Source organism: Lipotes vexillifer, unplaced genomic scaffold, assembly GCF_000442215.2.
Source record: "Lipotes vexillifer unplaced genomic scaffold, Lipotes_vexillifer_v1.1 scaffold90, whole genome shotgun sequence".
Lineage (NCBI taxonomy): Eukaryota > Metazoa > Chordata > Mammalia > Artiodactyla > Lipotidae > Lipotes > Lipotes vexillifer.
In genome coordinates, this window is record NW_006782310.1 from 6038562 (window position 1) to 6055178 (window position 16617).

The window sequence follows — 16617 nt, forward strand, 5'->3', positions numbered from 1 at the left end:
CAAGTGAGGGGAGCTTGCATTTTTAGAAGCAGAACCCTGGCCTACCTTAGTGCCACCCATGTGGGGCTACAGGTCTGAGAGGCAGCTGAGGGGAGATGCTGGCAGAGCCCGCCCCAGTGTGGAATAAAGAAGTTGATGGGCCGGGGCCTGACCTGGGGCCTGAGAGGACTACAGAGGAGGTGTAGGGGATGAGGGCTTGAGGCACCTCAGAGGACCCCTGCCAGGAGTAACCAGAAGGCCTGAGGACACCCTTCCATGAACGGTGGCGGGGGTGGTGTGGTGTCAGCAGGACACTGAACCTCTCTCCCTGTTCCAGTCAGTGCTTCCTAGGATTTGCGAAGAACTGCCGCCCCCAGCCCCGCCCTGCTGTGCCCTCACTTACTGCCTGTGCGTAGGCGCCGTAGGCCCCGAACGGGATGGCCATGGGGTTGAACATGCCCATTTGGCCAGCCATCTGCTGCATTCGCCGCATTGTGCGCTCCTTGTCGGTGTCGGCGAACTTGACCACCAGACTGGATGAGGCTCCCTGCAGCCAGGACTGTGCGTTAGGCCCACCAGCCCTAACCGCCTCTGCTCCCTGGCCTGGGCCCACCCAGTGCTCTCCACGGGGTGCTATGGGGCAGGGTAGGTGGCACGGTGACAAGCACCAACCCTCCGTCCAGGGGTCTGGAGTCTTAACCACCACCCCCACCTCAGGCTTTTTCTATCTGGGTGACCTTGGGACACTTTCTTAACATCTCTGGGCCTCAATGTCCTTGTCTTAGAAGTGTGGATATTGGCAGTGCCTTCCGGTCTCATGGGGAGGCTGTGAGCACCGCAAGCGTTTGGCATCCTGTGGCTGATCGCGCGAGGGCTGGCGGGGGCCCTGCGGATGCGAGGGGTAGCCGGGATGTCTCTGCCCCTCATTGCCCCGTTCCCTCCCCACTCCCAACTCCCCAGGGGCGGCCGCACTCACCGGCATGGTCTGGCTGCCGTGCAGAGCGTTGATGGCGGCTTGCGCCTCGGCGTGGGAGGAGTACTTCACAAAGGCGCACCCTGGGGGGACGGGAGAGGCTGAGCCACGGCGCCAGGGCCCAGAGGAAGGTCAGAGAAGCTGAGGACTGAAAGACGGGGCACGGGAGGGGCCGAGGGGAGAGGGCGCCTCCCAGAAGAAAGCAGAGCGAGACACAGAAAGAGTGAGAGAGGACCGACAAACTCAGAGCCACACAAGGAGGCAGAGAGAGACCGGGACCGGCCAGAGTCTTCCAAGGACCCTTAAGTGGCCCTGTCCCCCGCGACTTGGATCGCGGCCTTTCCATCCCCGCAGGCCCAAGCGCCTCGCCCCTTCCAAGCAGCCTTACCCCGCTTGCCCCACGGGGCCAGCCCCAGAGGGCTCGGCACTCTGCAGTCAGGCTGGGGGGAGACCCGCGGCCTCGCCCCGCCCACCCGCTCGCCCCACCCACTCCCCGCCCCGCCCCCACGCACCCTTGCTGTTGCCGTCTGGCCCGCGCAGGATGGTACACTCCTCGATGTTCCCGAAGGCCTCAAAGAGGCGGCGCACATCGTCCTCAGACTGCTGCTTGTTGAGCATGCCCACAAAGAGTTTTCTATCTTCTGGAACAAAATTAGGAGATGCTTACCCGGTCCGGGGGCCCGGCTGCGCGGGGTCGGGCCCGGGGGGAGGGCACGGCCGGAGGTGGAAGGGTTACGGAGGGGAAGGGTAGGAGCTGGGTAGGGCGCGGGAAGGGGGCGCACAGCAGGAGGGGGAGGGAAAACAAAGAGAGGGAGGCGGGTGGGGCACCGCTAGAAGGGGAGGAAGGGGGCGGGGTGAGGGGGTTACAGGGAGAGGAGGGCAAGGCCAGAGGGGGAGGGGAGGTAGGAGGGGTTGGGTCTAAGCGGGGGCAGGATTGCAGCGACTCTGCCTCTTCCTGCCTAGAGAGCAGACCTCACACTGAGGGGCAGGGCCACTGGCAGGCACCGGCACAGGTCATATGGGCAGCCCTAAGTTCTCTTCCTCCTTCTTCTTAGACACAAACTATCTTCCTCAGCCACTTTCACCCCCAGATGCCAAAATTAATTTACAACTGGCAAGTCTGCCACAGGGCCTTTGCATATGCTGTTCTCTCTGCCTGGAGTGTCCTCCACATCACAAAGTTGAATCCTCTAATGCTAGGTCTCAGTTTAAATATTGCTTTCTCATCAAAGCCCCTCCTTCCACTTCTTTATTCTCTGTCTCAGCCCTTCCCCATGGTCCAAAATTCAAAGGACAAGTATTTACTGCTTTGCCTGAGTAGTGGGTTTCTGTCTAGCTCCCCACCCCTCAATCTATGCTCCCTGAGGCAAGAGGCCAGGCCTCAGCTGGAGCAGTGGTAGCAGGTACATAGTAGGCCCGCAGGACTGAGCTATGGAATGAATGAATGAATGCCCTATACCAGTCCCAGGAGCACACTTCCTTTCTGCCTCACATGTTCTTACCTCCATCTGGTGCTCCCTCCTCTTGCCCCTTCCTATTCATGCTTCGAAATTCAGCCCTGGGCACTGTTTCTGAAGACTAGGCTCCCTCAGCAGCCTCCCCCCCGCCCCACGCTTGTGTTGAGTACCAAATGGTTTGTTGACAACACTCAGATGTGTGCTTAGGGTGACAGGGATCACGTTAGGCTGTGTGTATTTGTAGTAGCTTGTGACTGCAAAAAGATTTCCCATCCCACAAGCTCTTACTGCTGTGTGACTTTCACTCCTCCCAGGGAGGTGGAGTCTAAGTTCCCTCCCCTTGAATCTGGGCGGGGCTGTGACTGCTCTAACCAATAAAGAATGGCAGAAGTGACACGAGCTGCCTTCAAAGGCTTGGTCATATAAAAGGATCAGCTTCCACTCTCAGCTCTCTCTTTTGCGGATGGTTGCTCTGTGGAAGCCAGCCACCATGCTGTGAAGAACCCCCAACTAGCTCATACCGGGAGTCCACACGGAAAGGAACCCAGGCCTTCAGCGACAGCCAGCATCAGCCACCAGACATGGAGTGAATGAGTCCTGAGATGATTCCAGGCCCCAGCCTGTGAGTGTTCCAGCTGAGGCCCAGACATCCTGGAGCAGAGACAGTCCCTCCAAGCTGTGCCCTGTCTGAATTCCTGACCCACAGAATCCATGAACATAATAAATGGTTGTTTTATACCAGTCTGTTTGGGGTTAAGTTGTTAGGCAGCCATAGTTGCTGGAACAGGGTCCCCGTGGTGGCAGACACCCTCTAGATGCTTGTTGACCCTTCAATAACTGACACACACAGCCAAGACTGCAGAAATACCCACCCCAAAATTGCAAATGGCCATGTGTTCATGGTTTCCACAGAATGCAAGGGCACTCCGGGGCCATGTCCTTCTGGATTCAGGGTGGTTGGTACCTCCTGCACCAGAGCACCCCCGTCACTCACACGGCCAGGAGAGTTCACATAGAGATGAGGGGCTGACCTGGGGTCTGGAGCGAAGCAGAGGAAACCTCCAGGCCCTGCCCTGCTTCACAAGCCACCACAGAGTCCTCCTCAGGAAGGCCTGACCACCGCCCTGCTGGTACCCCCAGCCTGGAGCACTCAGCACTGGGCAAGCTCTCAGCGATGAGGTGCCCCTTCCATGCCCACAGGGTATCATTGTCAGTTCCTGTGACCAATGCTGCGTCAGGGCACGCCAGCCTGGACCTCTAACATGGGTGGGCTTCAGCCAAAGCTCTGGGCCCGGAGCCTGCCCTAGCCTGGGCGCTCCGCCTGGCGGCTCAGGCGCTGACAGGGCTGGGCACCCCCCCGCCCCATCTCCAGGCATCCCCAACTCCAAGCTCTGGGCTGGGGGAAGCAGAGACTGGGAGAGCAAGCGGAAGGAAGACAGAGGGAGTGGAAGGGGTGAAAATTCCTCCTGAGGAGGGACAGGAGGAGATGGGGTTCGAAGCAGAAAGGGAGGGGAAATGGCGGAGACAGAGGAAAAAGAACTAGAAACAAAGAACAGACAGAGGGCTTCCCCGGTGGCTCAGTGGTTGAGAGTCCGCCTGCCGATACAGGGCACGTGGGTTCGCGCCCTGGTCCGGGAAGATCCCACATGCCGCGGAGTGGCTGGGCCCGTGAGTCATGGCCGCTGAGCCTGCGTGTCCGGAGCCTGTGCTCCGCAACGGGAGAGGCCACAACAGTGAGAGGCCCGCATACCCGAAAAACAAACAAACAAACAAAAAATATATATATCACTCACTTATTATTGTAGTCAAATATATTATAGTACATATCACTTTTTCAAAGTATTAAATGATTTATTCAAAATAATATAGTTGAGGGTCTTCCCTGGTGGTCCAGTTGTTAAGAATTGGCGCGTCCACTACAGGGGGCGCGGGTTCGATCCCTGGTCGGGGAACTAAGATCCCACTGGCCACGCGGTGCAGCCAAAAAAAACCAAAATAAGAAAAAAACGAAATAATACACTTGAAAGGCACTTAATTTAAAAGACCCCTCTATCCTACGCATACCGGAAAAAAAAGAGCAGAGAGAAGAGCCAGGCAGAAGGAGAGGGCAGAGACAGAGGCAAGAGGGCTGAGGGCTTATGTTTAACTCCCAGAAGCACAGCAGCATTTACATGAAGTGAATCGAGTTTGGAAGCCTTCAGTAGAGCCTTGAAATTCTGCTCCCCAGGTCGGCCAGGTGCTCCCCCTCCCCCAGCCCCTTTTAAAGGCTCCAATTAAATGGGATTTCCAGGAAGACAAAGAAGTGAAATCCTGCCCCCTGCTCATCCCTGACCCTCCTGCTCAAACATCTCCTCCCAGGAAGAAACTAGGAAAGGAAGAGAAGGCCGGTCCTGCACCGAGCCTGATTTAGATGCTGGAACAGCAGCTCCTGCCTCTTTCCTGACGTCTGAATATATTCCTCTCGTTTCATTATGACAGCTTTCTGATTACATTAAAATTCATCCCCACGTGCCTTTCTATCCAGCCACTTCCCTTTTGCCAGGGTTTTTTTGTTTGTTTGTTTGTTTTTTCTAATTCCTTCTTCCACTCCCTGAAATCACCCCTTACTGCCAATTCTCCGTTCTCCGTTCTAGGCCCTTCCTGTTTGAGGACTTTCCCAGTGTGGAGGGGGCCAGGCTCCCCCTCTTCCTGCCTGTCCGGACTTCCCCAGGGAAACTACAGCTAGCCTTACCTTTCTGGAAGGCTGCCAGAAACCAAATAAACCTGGCTCCAGACACACTTCCTCTAGGTGATCTGGATTGACCCCACCCAACACAAAGGTTTATTTGTTTCTAGGATGCTCTTCATTTCCAGTTGGCTTTGGTACTGGGTGATTCTAGGGCTTGTCTTTCAGACCAGGGAGTGGAAGGACTCAGTCTGAGGGTGGGTCTCCTCCTTTGGCCCAGGCCCACTGGCTCACACCCCAGCTCTGCTGCCTTCCAGCTGCGTACCTGTTCGCCCCCTCAGGTTTTTCGGTCTCTAAAATGGGAATAACTCAGCCCTCCTCATGTGGTGGACAATAGGCTCCCAGGAGATGCTGCAGGACAGAGCCTGGCCAGCAGTAAAAACAACAGCGATGACCATGACCTGGGGTTCTCTATCCAGGAGGAAGAGGAAATGGAGCTCCCTGCCCTGACTGGAGGGGACAGAGGTCACAGGGAGGGAGAGGCCAGAGGATCCACATCTGGGGGAGGAGCGCTTGAAGCGACAAGTTGGACTGGACTCAGGCTGTGTCTGCTCAGCTGAGATGGACAACCTCTCCTTGTGTCCCCACCCCCCATGCCCTCCTTTCCCCGGCCACTTTCCCAAGGCTCTGTCCCCAAGCTGTGTCAGACGACCAGTGACACCATCTGGCTGGTGTCTTGGATCTTATGCCAACCTAGCGAGAGTCTCAGAGAATGACTCCATTTCCCCAGCCACTTCCCGCCTGCTCCATCATGGACACAGACCCCGATTTCCTGGGACAGGCTGAGCAGTCCCTGCCCCCAGCCCTCCTGCCTGAGTGACGCAGGGTCCCTGGCTGATGGTGGGGCTATGATGCTCTCACTCCCCCCTGTGAACCCTCAGCCCGAGCCCGTTTTAGGGCTGTGGGGCTGTCGCTGCTCCTCTGAGGAGATTTTCGGCAGGTATTGCTGGGACTGGGCCACGCAGGCCACCTTAATGGGAGGTGAAGCCAGGACAGACCTCAGGGTCAGGGGGAAGATGGGCTGAAGACATCTCTGAGTGGGAGGTCGCTGAGACCGCATGGGAGCAGTCTCCCTCAGAGATGCAGGAGGCTGGTCTGCAGCCCAGTATCTGCCTCTTGACAGAGCCCAGCTTAGGGCAGGCAGGCGGCTCCATTAAGCTCAACTTCTGACTTCCTGGGCTGAGCCCAGTGGCTGGCACAGGAAAGCTTTGGCTGTCACGGGCTCTGCCAGTGACCTGCTGGGTGATGGGCAAATACCCCAAATCTCCCCTGCCCTTGGGTCTTCACATGGGCTCCTCCTGGCCCGGGGGCCGATCAAGGGGCTCCTGCTCCCGCAGTGATTCAACAACTGTTTGCTGAGCGACTTCTCTGTGCCAGATACTGTTCCATGCCCTACTGCTGCAGCAGGAAACAAGAGAGGTGAGTCAGCTCCGTGGAGCGACAGAGGCCGTCCACAATAAACAAGTTCCAGAACAAGACAAAGGCCCGCAGGGCTGCGGCAGAGTGGCCCCCAGAGCTGCTGTGCTCTCCCCAGCAGTAAGAAGGCCGCAGAATGGCAGAGCTGGGCTGGACCCTGGAAAACACCAAGGCTCCCACCTGTTTTAGATGAGGAGGTCGGGGCTGCTGGGGCTGGGACTAAACCCGGGTTCTTGGAGTCTCTTGAATTCCTCATCCTGGCCCCCTTGCTGCTGCCTTCCTGCTCTTTTAAGCTATGAGTGCCTGTGTCTGCAGGGGTGAGGGAGCACCTGGGGTTCCAGGAGGCAGGGGTGTGACACCCCAGAAGGTTGGCACTAGTCCCGGCCCTTCCTGAACCAGAGCGGGCAACTCAGCTCTCTGTGCCCAGATGTCCTGCTCTCACTGCGGGGGGAGTGGCCACAATTTATCTTCCTCCCCCTCCCCAGGAGCTGGGGAAAGTACCAAGTTCTGTCAGGTGCACGTGTTTACAACCAACTGAGGAGGGAATGGACCAGAGCCCCTGGCATCCCGCCTCTGGTCACTCCTTCAGCAAGCATTGACTGAGCACTTACTGTGTGCCTGGGACTCGGCTGATCAGAGAGTCTGAGATGAGTCTTGGGGGCCCTTCTGGTTTTCCTCTTTGGGCAAGTGTGTGTGGGGGCAGGCATGCTTGGCTCTCAGATCCCTGGAGAATCCAGTCTTTGGCCCCAGAGCCTCTGCCACGGAGCCCCCCATGAGAGAGGACAGCCAGGCAATAGCTCTGAACTGCAGGTCTGTAGGGGCCAGTTGGAGAAGGGGGCAGTGGCAACACCCTGAAGGCTTCCAGGAGGAGGTGGCCTGGCGTCAGGGCCAGGGGCTCCAGACCCACAACAGGATTTGAGCAAAGGCTGAGAGATGGGAGGGCCCTTTTTGGCTGTTCTTTTCACTTGCTCCCAAGTGGCCCCTTCCTGGGAGTTCAGGGGGAGCTGGACTTTGCTTTCCCAGCTCCCTCTTGCCTGACGTAACCCCCACGAACACACACACATCTCCCAGTCCTCTGACCTCGGGAGTATTCTTCATCTTCCCAGAACCTCAATCTAATTCTGAGTTTCAGTTTCCCAACCTATTAGCACTGGGGGACACCTCCGGGAAGATTTAAGTGCAGATGAAAAGGCAGAGGAGTCTAGTTGCCAGAATCTCATGCTTCCTCCAGCCCCTCCAGTTGAGAGACAGACTCTTCTCTCTTGTTCACTTAGAACGTCTGGGCAGAATGGGGCTCTGGCTGGAAGGATTTGCATTTTAAAAGGAGAGCCCAGAAAACAGAGAAGCCACACACTGACAGCAAGTTGAGGACAGGCCCCTTTTGGGGTATGTCAGGGTGGTTCCTCGGGGCCCCCAGACGTGTGTGCGGGGAGCATCCTGCTGGCTGTGCAGGATGAGTGGGGCCCCAAGGGGGGAGGAGGTGGGTGGCAGCAGCACCACTTGACTTGCCAAATGCCAGCACCCTGGCGCTAATGCTCAAATTCCGGTTTAATTTTCAAACTTTGATTCGCTCATTACCATTGGCATTAAACAATATTTCCTGCTTAAGGATAGATGGCAGCTGGGGCGCCGTGAACGAGTGTTCAGATGGTTAATGCCTTTATGGCCTCAATAGACTTTTACTGTTCTCTTCCTTCCAGCTGCCGAGGGAGGGTTTGTGGGGGGACCTAAGCTGGGGAGAACCGGGGGGCCAGGGGCCGGGGTGGGGAATAAATTGGTTTTGAGTTCTGTGGCTGGTGGGGCAGGCAGAGGGGTTGCTAGGAGACCAGGAGGGCCTGGCTGGCGGGGGGGGGGGGGGGATGTAGGGCCAGACCTGTAGGAGACACTCTTATAGGGCCCTGGAGGCTCAAGGGCAGCAGTTTGGGGAGTGAGAAGAAAGTTCCAGACACTCACAGTGACTGAGCCAGAGGACTCTCTCTTGCTCTTGAGCCTTTGGCCCTGTGGGTGGGCAGGGCAGGGCCAGAACCCAGAGCCCTGGGTACCCATGCTCCCGCCCCTCAGCTGCTGGCAGAGGCCATGCCAGACCCTCAGCATCTCTTAGCCTCTTTACTGTGGGACCAGGGGACTTGCCGGACCACCTTCTGTATCCCAGGACCGTCTGCTCTCCCTGGGGAGTGATTTCATGCCCAAAGGGCCACAGGCAGTGAGTCTTAGGGGGAAAAACCTGTTCCTTCTCCCTAACTTCACTCATAGATGAGGAAGGACCTTGAATCAAAGGCACACAGACTTGACAGGCGGGGCGGGGCTGGGGCGTCTTGCAGAGAGTAACTGAGGCTCTATGTCAAATCCTGGTTGACTGGGCCCCTTTAGGCAAGTCACATACCCTCCCTGGGCCTCCAGTTCCTCATCTGTAAAAGGGGAGAATAATCATACCCACCTCATAGGGCCACTGGGAGATGAAATTAGTTAAGGAACCTGAGGATTTTAGCCCAGAGGCTGACACAGAGTAAAATGCTCAATAAATGCAGCTCTGTGCCAGTTACAGCCAGGACTACTGCTCATCCGCAGCAGTGGCAGCTGGTGGGATGGGGATGCCCACCCCACCCCTAGGGTGTGGAGAGGACCCCAGGGACACTGAACAGTCATCTGCCAGGGGTCAGCCTGAGAAGCCGGGCTTTCCTTTGCCTCCCCGGACCAAATGGCAGCATTTGGGGGCCCTCTGAGATGCTCCCCAGCATCCTCCAAGTGGTCTGCCTGGATTAATCCACAACAAGGGACATTTCCCCCGAAGTTACACTGAGACAGTTACACTGTGCCCTTTCCATGAATTCTCCGTGTCCTGACCCGTCAAGCGCCCTGGCTCCTAAGGGACAAGAAGGTGTCAAACTGGTCATCTGAACTGAAATCTGTGCCATTTTCAAGGTCGCTGACCCCCCACCCTGAGTCCAGAGGCCTCCTCTTCCCCCTCCCGGCCAGCCCCGAGGTGGGCAGCACGCAGTCCCACACCTGCCTTTCAAACAGGGGAGCAGTGGGTAGGGCTCGGGGTCTGCACCCCCTCTTCTCCTGACTGGGGACCCACAACTGCCTGCTCTCCTGCTAGTGCGGGAGTTTTCAGCCTCGCCATCCACAACAAGGTTAAGGGCCTGGATTGGGGTTCCTCTGCAGTCATGTGACCTTGTCACTGCCCTCCTGAGACGGGCCAGGCCTGGGAGAGCTCTCCACGTGAAGTGCGCCAGTAAGGAGCCGAGCGATGCCCCCCTTTGTCCCCACAACTCACACTGTGCCAGAGCCAGGGCCAGGGGTGCAGCTGGGCGGGAGCCGCCTCCCAAGGATAAAAGCCTTCCTGCCTGGGAAGAAGACTGAAGGAGATTAAAGGCTGCTGGAGATGGGGTGGTGAGAAGGGCCGAGATGGGGCTCCCGCTCCACTGGGGACGAAAATGAGGACCCTCAGCCGCTCCGGCCCCCAGGGCAGGCCGTGCCAGGCCTTGATCTGGCCAGCTCCCTCCAGACAGTCTCTGTTTGATGTCGGGGTGGGAGGATGCAGGGCACATCCAGTCTCCCCCACTCGCATTCTTTCAGCCAGCTCTGCCTTCCAAATGCTTCGGGGTAGGGCCCAGGCCATGAGAGTCCCTTCCTCACTGTCTCCCGCCATCCACCCAGGCCTCTGCTGGCTGCTCTCCACAGGGCAGCCACAGGAGTCAGCTACAACCCAAGGCAGATCCTGTCTATGTCCTGCTCAGACCCCGCAGGTGCTCCCATCTCACTGAGCACAAGCCTTGTGAGGGGCTGCACACGCACCCCACACTCTGACTCCCCCGATCCCACCATCCCTCTGCTCAGAAACGTAGGTCTCGTGAAGTCTCAGGGCAGGGCACTGCGTGTGCACTGCAGTTCCTCCTCTTATCTCCAAGATCATGTCCTTGGCATCTGCAGGACACTGAACTCCAGGATTCCTCAGAAACTGGGAAGTGAGTGTCTCCTGGAGATGAGTGGGCAGCGGCCACGCTGCAGGCACAGAGCCTGCCGTGATGAGCTCTGGGGGTGTGGGGTGTCTAGAAGTCTTGAGCCAGGCCCTAGGGGCTGCACATGCACGGTGTGCCAGGTGGAAAAGGCACGGGGCAGGCATCCCAGGTCAGGGAGCGCAGCATGTGCAAAGGTAGGGAGTGTGACAGGCACGTGGGATGAGAAGTCACAGTGACACATCCCCCACTCCCTCCTTCCTCTTCCCCACCCACCATATTCTCAACAATTCCCTCAGGGTCCCAGCCTGCACCCTCACCGCTGGCCACTGGAAGCCTAGCCTGGGACTCGGACCCTGCGTCCATACTCACAGCCCACCATGTCCTCTCTTGGCTCAGACTGGCTCCTAAGTCATAGCACCCAGGGATTCTCCTGTGGCCCAACTGGACTCCCAGGCCCACCCCCCGCAATGTCACCCTGGTGTCTTCTTTGTGACAAGAGCCAGTGGACCGAGCTCCCACATCACAGAGCCTCTGCTGCCCCCAGACAGCTCTGGTCAGACTGGCTCCCTCCCCAGGGCTCTGTGGTGCCCCTGCCCGAGGGAGACCACAGCTCTGACCACACCCACTCCTCCATGAGGTGGTTATAACCACCACAATACTAATAATCAGAATGGTTCTCATTTATCAAATATTTACCATGACGCCCACACTGAAATAAGCCCTTTGCAAGTATAACGGATATTTTATTCTTTCCACTGTACAGATGAGGAAACTGAGGCTCAGAGAAGTTAAATATCTTTCCCAAGAATACATAGCCAGTCACTGGGGAGGCCAGGACTCAGACCCAGGGGGTCTGAATGGAGCTGAGCTCTCGGGTCACCCTCCTTCCTGGTAGAAGACAGTGCTACCTGGAGATCGCTCTCTCTCTTCACTCTGCACCCCTCCATGTCTGCACAGACAGCTGGCAAAGGCCTAATAACCCCATTGCTCTGCATGGGCCAGGGCTTCTGTCCAGAGCCCGGAAGAGGGGCCTGGTGGGGCCCTGCTTAGCTCAGATGGAGCAGGCTCCGGTGATTCCTGACTGCCCGACGACCCGCAGACATGCCTCACAGTCCCTCCTCAGTTTCACTCGCCCCTCTGCCCAGAGCACGGCTGTCTTGAAGTCTCCTGGGTGACCAAAGATGTTAAGCTCTGTCCTGATGAGTCCCCAGGCCTTCCTCTGCCTGGGATCTAGGCTGCAATGTTCTCTCCCCTCACCACACAGAGAATCGGACCTGCTGCCAGAATCCCCTGGACTCGCAGTCCACACCCCTCCAGCCCCTGGTACCTGCCCAGGGCAGAGGTGTGGCTCTGTGCCCTCGGAGGCTTGCAGCATGGCCGGGGAGGCCGAACCAGAAGACTGTCACCACCCCGGGGCGCCACGAATGGTCCCTGCACCCTCTTCTCTTGTGCTTTTCTAGTTGATGGGCAGGAATGGGAGCCCTGAGTTAGGCAAGAGCTAAGCCCTGGAGGCGCAGCATGGGTGAGGGGCCTGGAGGCCATACCCACATCCCTCGCGACCTCCTTCTCTGGCCTTCAGCCCGTGACCCTCGTGCCTGTGAGTCTGCGCCAGGCCTCCCAGAAGGAGCTTGGGGCACACGGTGGCACTATGTAGAAGTCACCTTTCACTGGGGGCTGCGGCACGCGGCCGGCTCTCCAGCTAACTGATTATACATTAGATCTGCTACCTTATCCTTCCCAGGCGCGTGGCACACGACAGACGGCCCTGCGTCCTATGGGGACTTCTGCAGCCCAGCCCTGTTGTCTAATGGGGTTTCCGCTGGCGTCTGGCGCAATCTCCAGCATTTCACCCATCACAGGATAATTTATAGCATAATGGGGCATTTTTTTCCTTTATATCATGCGGGAGCATAAATTATGGCCAGTTTGTCCTCAGCTCTCAAGGAGACAGACAAAGCCGGGCTTTATTCCAGCAAAGGGAAGAGGTTTCTGCAGGGGGTGGGTAAGGGCAGGGTGGTCCACAAGGCAGAAGGGGTAACGGGAGGAGAGACCAAGGAACGCCTTAAGAACACCTCATTGACGGGGTGAGAATCTAGTTGAGGCGGCCACAGGTACCGAGGAAGCGGTAACAGTGCCCACGTGGAGTGCTTGTCACTGTCAACCGTGGAGGGGGCTCTTGTTAGCTGAGCCGCAGAGCTGCACAGTTGTCTGCCGCCTGCAGATGACCCGGCCATAGATCAACTTCTAACCCTAGCCACGGGCTGACCCTTACCTTGGCCGCAGATCTTCCCACAGCCTCACAAAGAGAATGGTGTTCATGGGTCCACCCCCTTCCTCCCCACCCCCTGCCACAGCCAGAGACAGAATGCAGTGCCTGACAAACCTCCTGCCCCTCTGACCCATGGCTCATTTTTAACACTGAGGGTGGGGCTCAGCTTCTTGTGGGGCGAGGGAGGAGAGGGGCACCCCAGCTTCTAGTGGCCTGCCCACTGTCCTCCTGGGGAGGTGCACGCAGCTCAGGGTCAAACTGACTAGTCTAACGCAGCAGGAGTCACACCTGAACCAGAGGCTGCAACTGTGACAAGGACTTCTGGTGGCCCTGGGTGGGGATGGAGTCTTCAGAGGTCACCTGGCCAGCCTCCTCCAGTATGACCCAAGGTGAGGATGATGCTTTCTGAACACCCTGGCAGAAGTCTCCCTGGGCCCCATGGAGGCAGCCCGGAAGAATATTTCCTCTTTTGCACCCTGGAGAGCTCAACCCTGCCCAGAGCCCAGGTCCTGCCCCTAGAGCACCAAAATCTGCTCCTTCCTCCTCAAGACACACTTCTGAGAATAACAGTAGGAATCCTGGGTCTTGTAAGATGGTGGTTCTCACCCCTGGATGCTATGAAATTCACCTGGGGGCTTTCAAAATACAGGTGTGCCCAGCTAGCCCCTGAGATATGGGTTGGTCCGGGCCTCTATGTTTTTGGTTTTCGTTTGTTTCAAAAGCTACTCAGGTAATGCCAGCACACAGCCAGGGCTGGGGAAGGGCTGGGATGGGTCTTTTCCAGTCTGCTCCTGGCCAGCTCTCCTTGGGCACCCCATCTCTGCCCTCGGCCTGCCTGCAGGAGCTCAGCCCTTGAGACTGCAGGATTCTGTGTGTGTTGGTGCTGGTGGAGGGTAGCACCCACCTTCTCTGCCCTGACCCCTGAGCCCGGGCATCCCCCCCATCCCTCAGGGGCTTGTCCTGGAAAGACACTGTACTAATCTGGGGGGGTAGACTGAGGGGGGATTATCTAGGTTAGCATGAAGCCCCCCCCCTCTAATGGCTTAGCAGGCCTCCCCCTCGTCTTCTTCTCTCCTCTCTCATGCCCCCCTCCCCTCCATCCTTCAGGCCAGGCCAGCTGCGAGAGGAGGGTCCCAGGCTCTTCTTTCATCAGCCCTCCAGTTTCCTTCCCGTCCATCTTTGTTCCAGCCACCCTAGCCCTCCTGGAGTCACCCCTGACCCGACCCCGGTCCCCTTGGAACTAGATGGTCCAGGTTTAAGTACACGAATACTCACTGTATTAACTCATGACTGATAATGGACTACAGATAGACACAGAGATGGACGGATGGCAGACATTATTAATAGATGCTAGATGTCCAGATTAAATGTTGGATGATAGATACACAGGTGAGAGAAAAATGATTGCAGAAAGCAGATAGATTTATGATCGGCGGTAAGTGAATAGGTAATATGGATAGGTGATAGGTAAATATGGATAGGTGGATGGATGGATGGATGGCCAAGATGTTTCTGAGGACTTCAGATAACGGGCTCGAAATGTAAAAGGTGAGAGAACTAGTCACGGCCACCCACACCTGTTGGGGTATCTGCTCTCAGGAACAAGGAACCCTGTTCTGCTCAAGACCTGTCTTAAAGCAACTTCTCTTTCAGCGCAGGCCCCTGAACATCCACTTGTCTTGCGATACCTAAGGAGGACCTCCCTTCCTGTCTGTCTCCCCTCTAGATGCATGCTCCTCAAAGCCCAAGGCCATGCCCTCCAACCCCACAGAGCAGGTTGGTTTTTGGAGTCGGGTAGGCTGGACTGGCCCCTGCAGTTAGATGGCAGGTGTCAGCCCATATGGTACATGCAGAGATTCATCCATTCACTCCCTCCGTTGGGACCCATGCCCTCAGAGAGGTCAGTGAGGTCTGACTCATCTGAAGCACTCGCCACGAGCCAAGCACTGCTCCGAGCACTTTAATTTTATGAGGTGGGTACCACTGTCACCCCCACTTTACAGATGAGGAAACTGAGGCACAGAGAGGTTTGGCAACTTTCTGGACGTCCCAGAGCTAAAAACTGCAGGGCCCAGATTTGAACCCAGGTGGTCTGGCTCCCGAGCTTTCATCCACCACGCAGAAGGTCCCCCTCCCGCAACCAGATGGTTGCGAGGCTCTGGTGAGCTCAGGAGAGCATGTGGCTCTGGGAACTGGAAAGGGCTGCACGATTTGCAAGATGTCATTATTTCTAATGACTAATGAGATTGTGAGGGGAGTGTCAGTTTCCTCTAGAGAACAAATTATTTTGAAGCGTGGCAGCATATTAACTATTGGTGCGTGGCTGGCACTGCTAACTACAGAGGACCCTGCTCTTGTCACTCAGAGCGGCCCTCCAAGGCCTTCAGGTTGGCAGTATTTGGTGACCATGAAGTTCAGTTTGCAGAAAGGCAGAAAGCCAGCTGTGGGGCAGCCCTGGACCCCTTCAATTATCCTTGGGTCAGTCACGCAGTCAGTCAACAAACTGTGTGCAAGGTATATAGTACTGGGAGATGTAAGGAGTAGATCTGATCCTCGGGCAAAAGTGTTTCCAAATTGGGGCTGGAATGGCCTAGCTATGGAAGGCAGAGCAGGATGGGGCTGATGTGGGGGGGGAGTTACATTGCAGAGCGTGAAGACTTTGCGGGGGTGGACCATCATGACCACTGAGACCACAGGCACTGAGGACAGGCTGTCTGCCTCCCTTTTCTGGGAAGAGATGGGTAGGAAGGGGTGGGGATAAGGAAGAAAACCTGGGATGGGAGCACAGAGGAGAGAATGCAAAGACTTTTACTCAACTCCAGTGCCTGTTTGCTGGAGAATTGTGTTTGGAAAAGCCACACTACCCTCCCACCAACAGGTCTGGAAGGAGTGTGGCCAGAAGTGACAGTGCTGTGGGCCCACTATGCCTGGAGCAGGCATGTCCAGAAGTGGAGGCGGGTGAAGACCCCGGCTCGCTGGCTGGGGCACCTCCCCCCACCCCGCCCCCAGTCCTCCTAAGTCCGCCACAGCCAGACTCTTCCGCAAGGGCTGGCGCTGGCTGGGCACTTCCCAGCCTTCTGTCCACTTCTCCCTGCCATTCAGCAATACAATGTGATCGTAACCCCACCTGACAGATCAGTCAGCTGAGGCTCAGAGAAGCTGAGGAACAGGCTCAAGCTCCCTGGGGCAGTACGTGGCATAGGTGGGACCAGAGCCAGGTGTCTCTGCCAGCTCTGGTGCACACGATAGAAAATGACTCCCACGTGTCTGCCCCAGGGCCTGGAACTCTGTCTTTTGGGCTCTATGCCTTTGGACTCAGCATTGCCCTCTTCCGGGAGGTGTTTGAAATGTGGTGGCTTATGTCACCTCAACAGGACTGATTTTGCTAGAAAATGTCCCCTATGTATATATGTCCATGCCTCTCTCTTGCTTTGTCACAGCTTACCCTTCCCCCTCCCCATATCCTGAAGTCCATTCTCTAGTAGGTCTGTGTCTTTTTTCCTGTCTTACCCCTAGGTTCTTCATGACATTTTTTTTTCTTAAATTCCATATATATGTGTTAGCATGTATATGTATAACTGATTCACTTTGTTATACAGCAGAAACTAACACACCATTGTAAAGCAATTATACTCCAATAAAGATGTTAAAAAAAAAAAATGTCCCCTATGATCAAAGGGACCAGATAAGCATTTAGGCCTGAGAGTGGAAAATTCGATGCAGGGAAGGCAGCATGAAGGGATAGGGCTGGGAAAGGATCAGAGGGGTCGGGGGAGGGGGTGGCTGGTGGCTGGGAGAAGGGCCATGATGGTGCTGAGTGGTGGTGGTGGGGGGGG

At 56.7% G+C, this 16617-nt stretch overlaps 1 protein-coding gene across 15 annotated transcripts in view; it reads right to left on the reverse strand.

The window, feature by feature from the left end:
- CELF4 (CUGBP Elav-like family member 4) overlaps nucleotides 1-16617 on the reverse strand; it is a 307282-nt gene that overhangs the window by 29896 nt on the left and 260769 nt on the right. For 8 of the 15 annotated variants that reach the window (XM_007455221.1, XM_007455232.1, XM_007455234.1 and 5 more), the window contains exons 4-6: nucleotides 1465-1593; nucleotides 956-1035; nucleotides 383-526 (exon numbers count right to left, since the gene is read on the reverse strand). In XM_007455221.1, coding sequence (XP_007455283.1) covers nucleotides 383-526; nucleotides 956-1035; nucleotides 1465-1593 — 353 coding nt within the window. The remainder of the gene's footprint in view (nucleotides 1-382; nucleotides 527-955; nucleotides 1036-1464; nucleotides 1594-16617) is intronic. The other 7 variants (XM_007455228.1, XM_007455223.1, XM_007455224.1 and 4 more) reach the window with 3 other exon arrangements.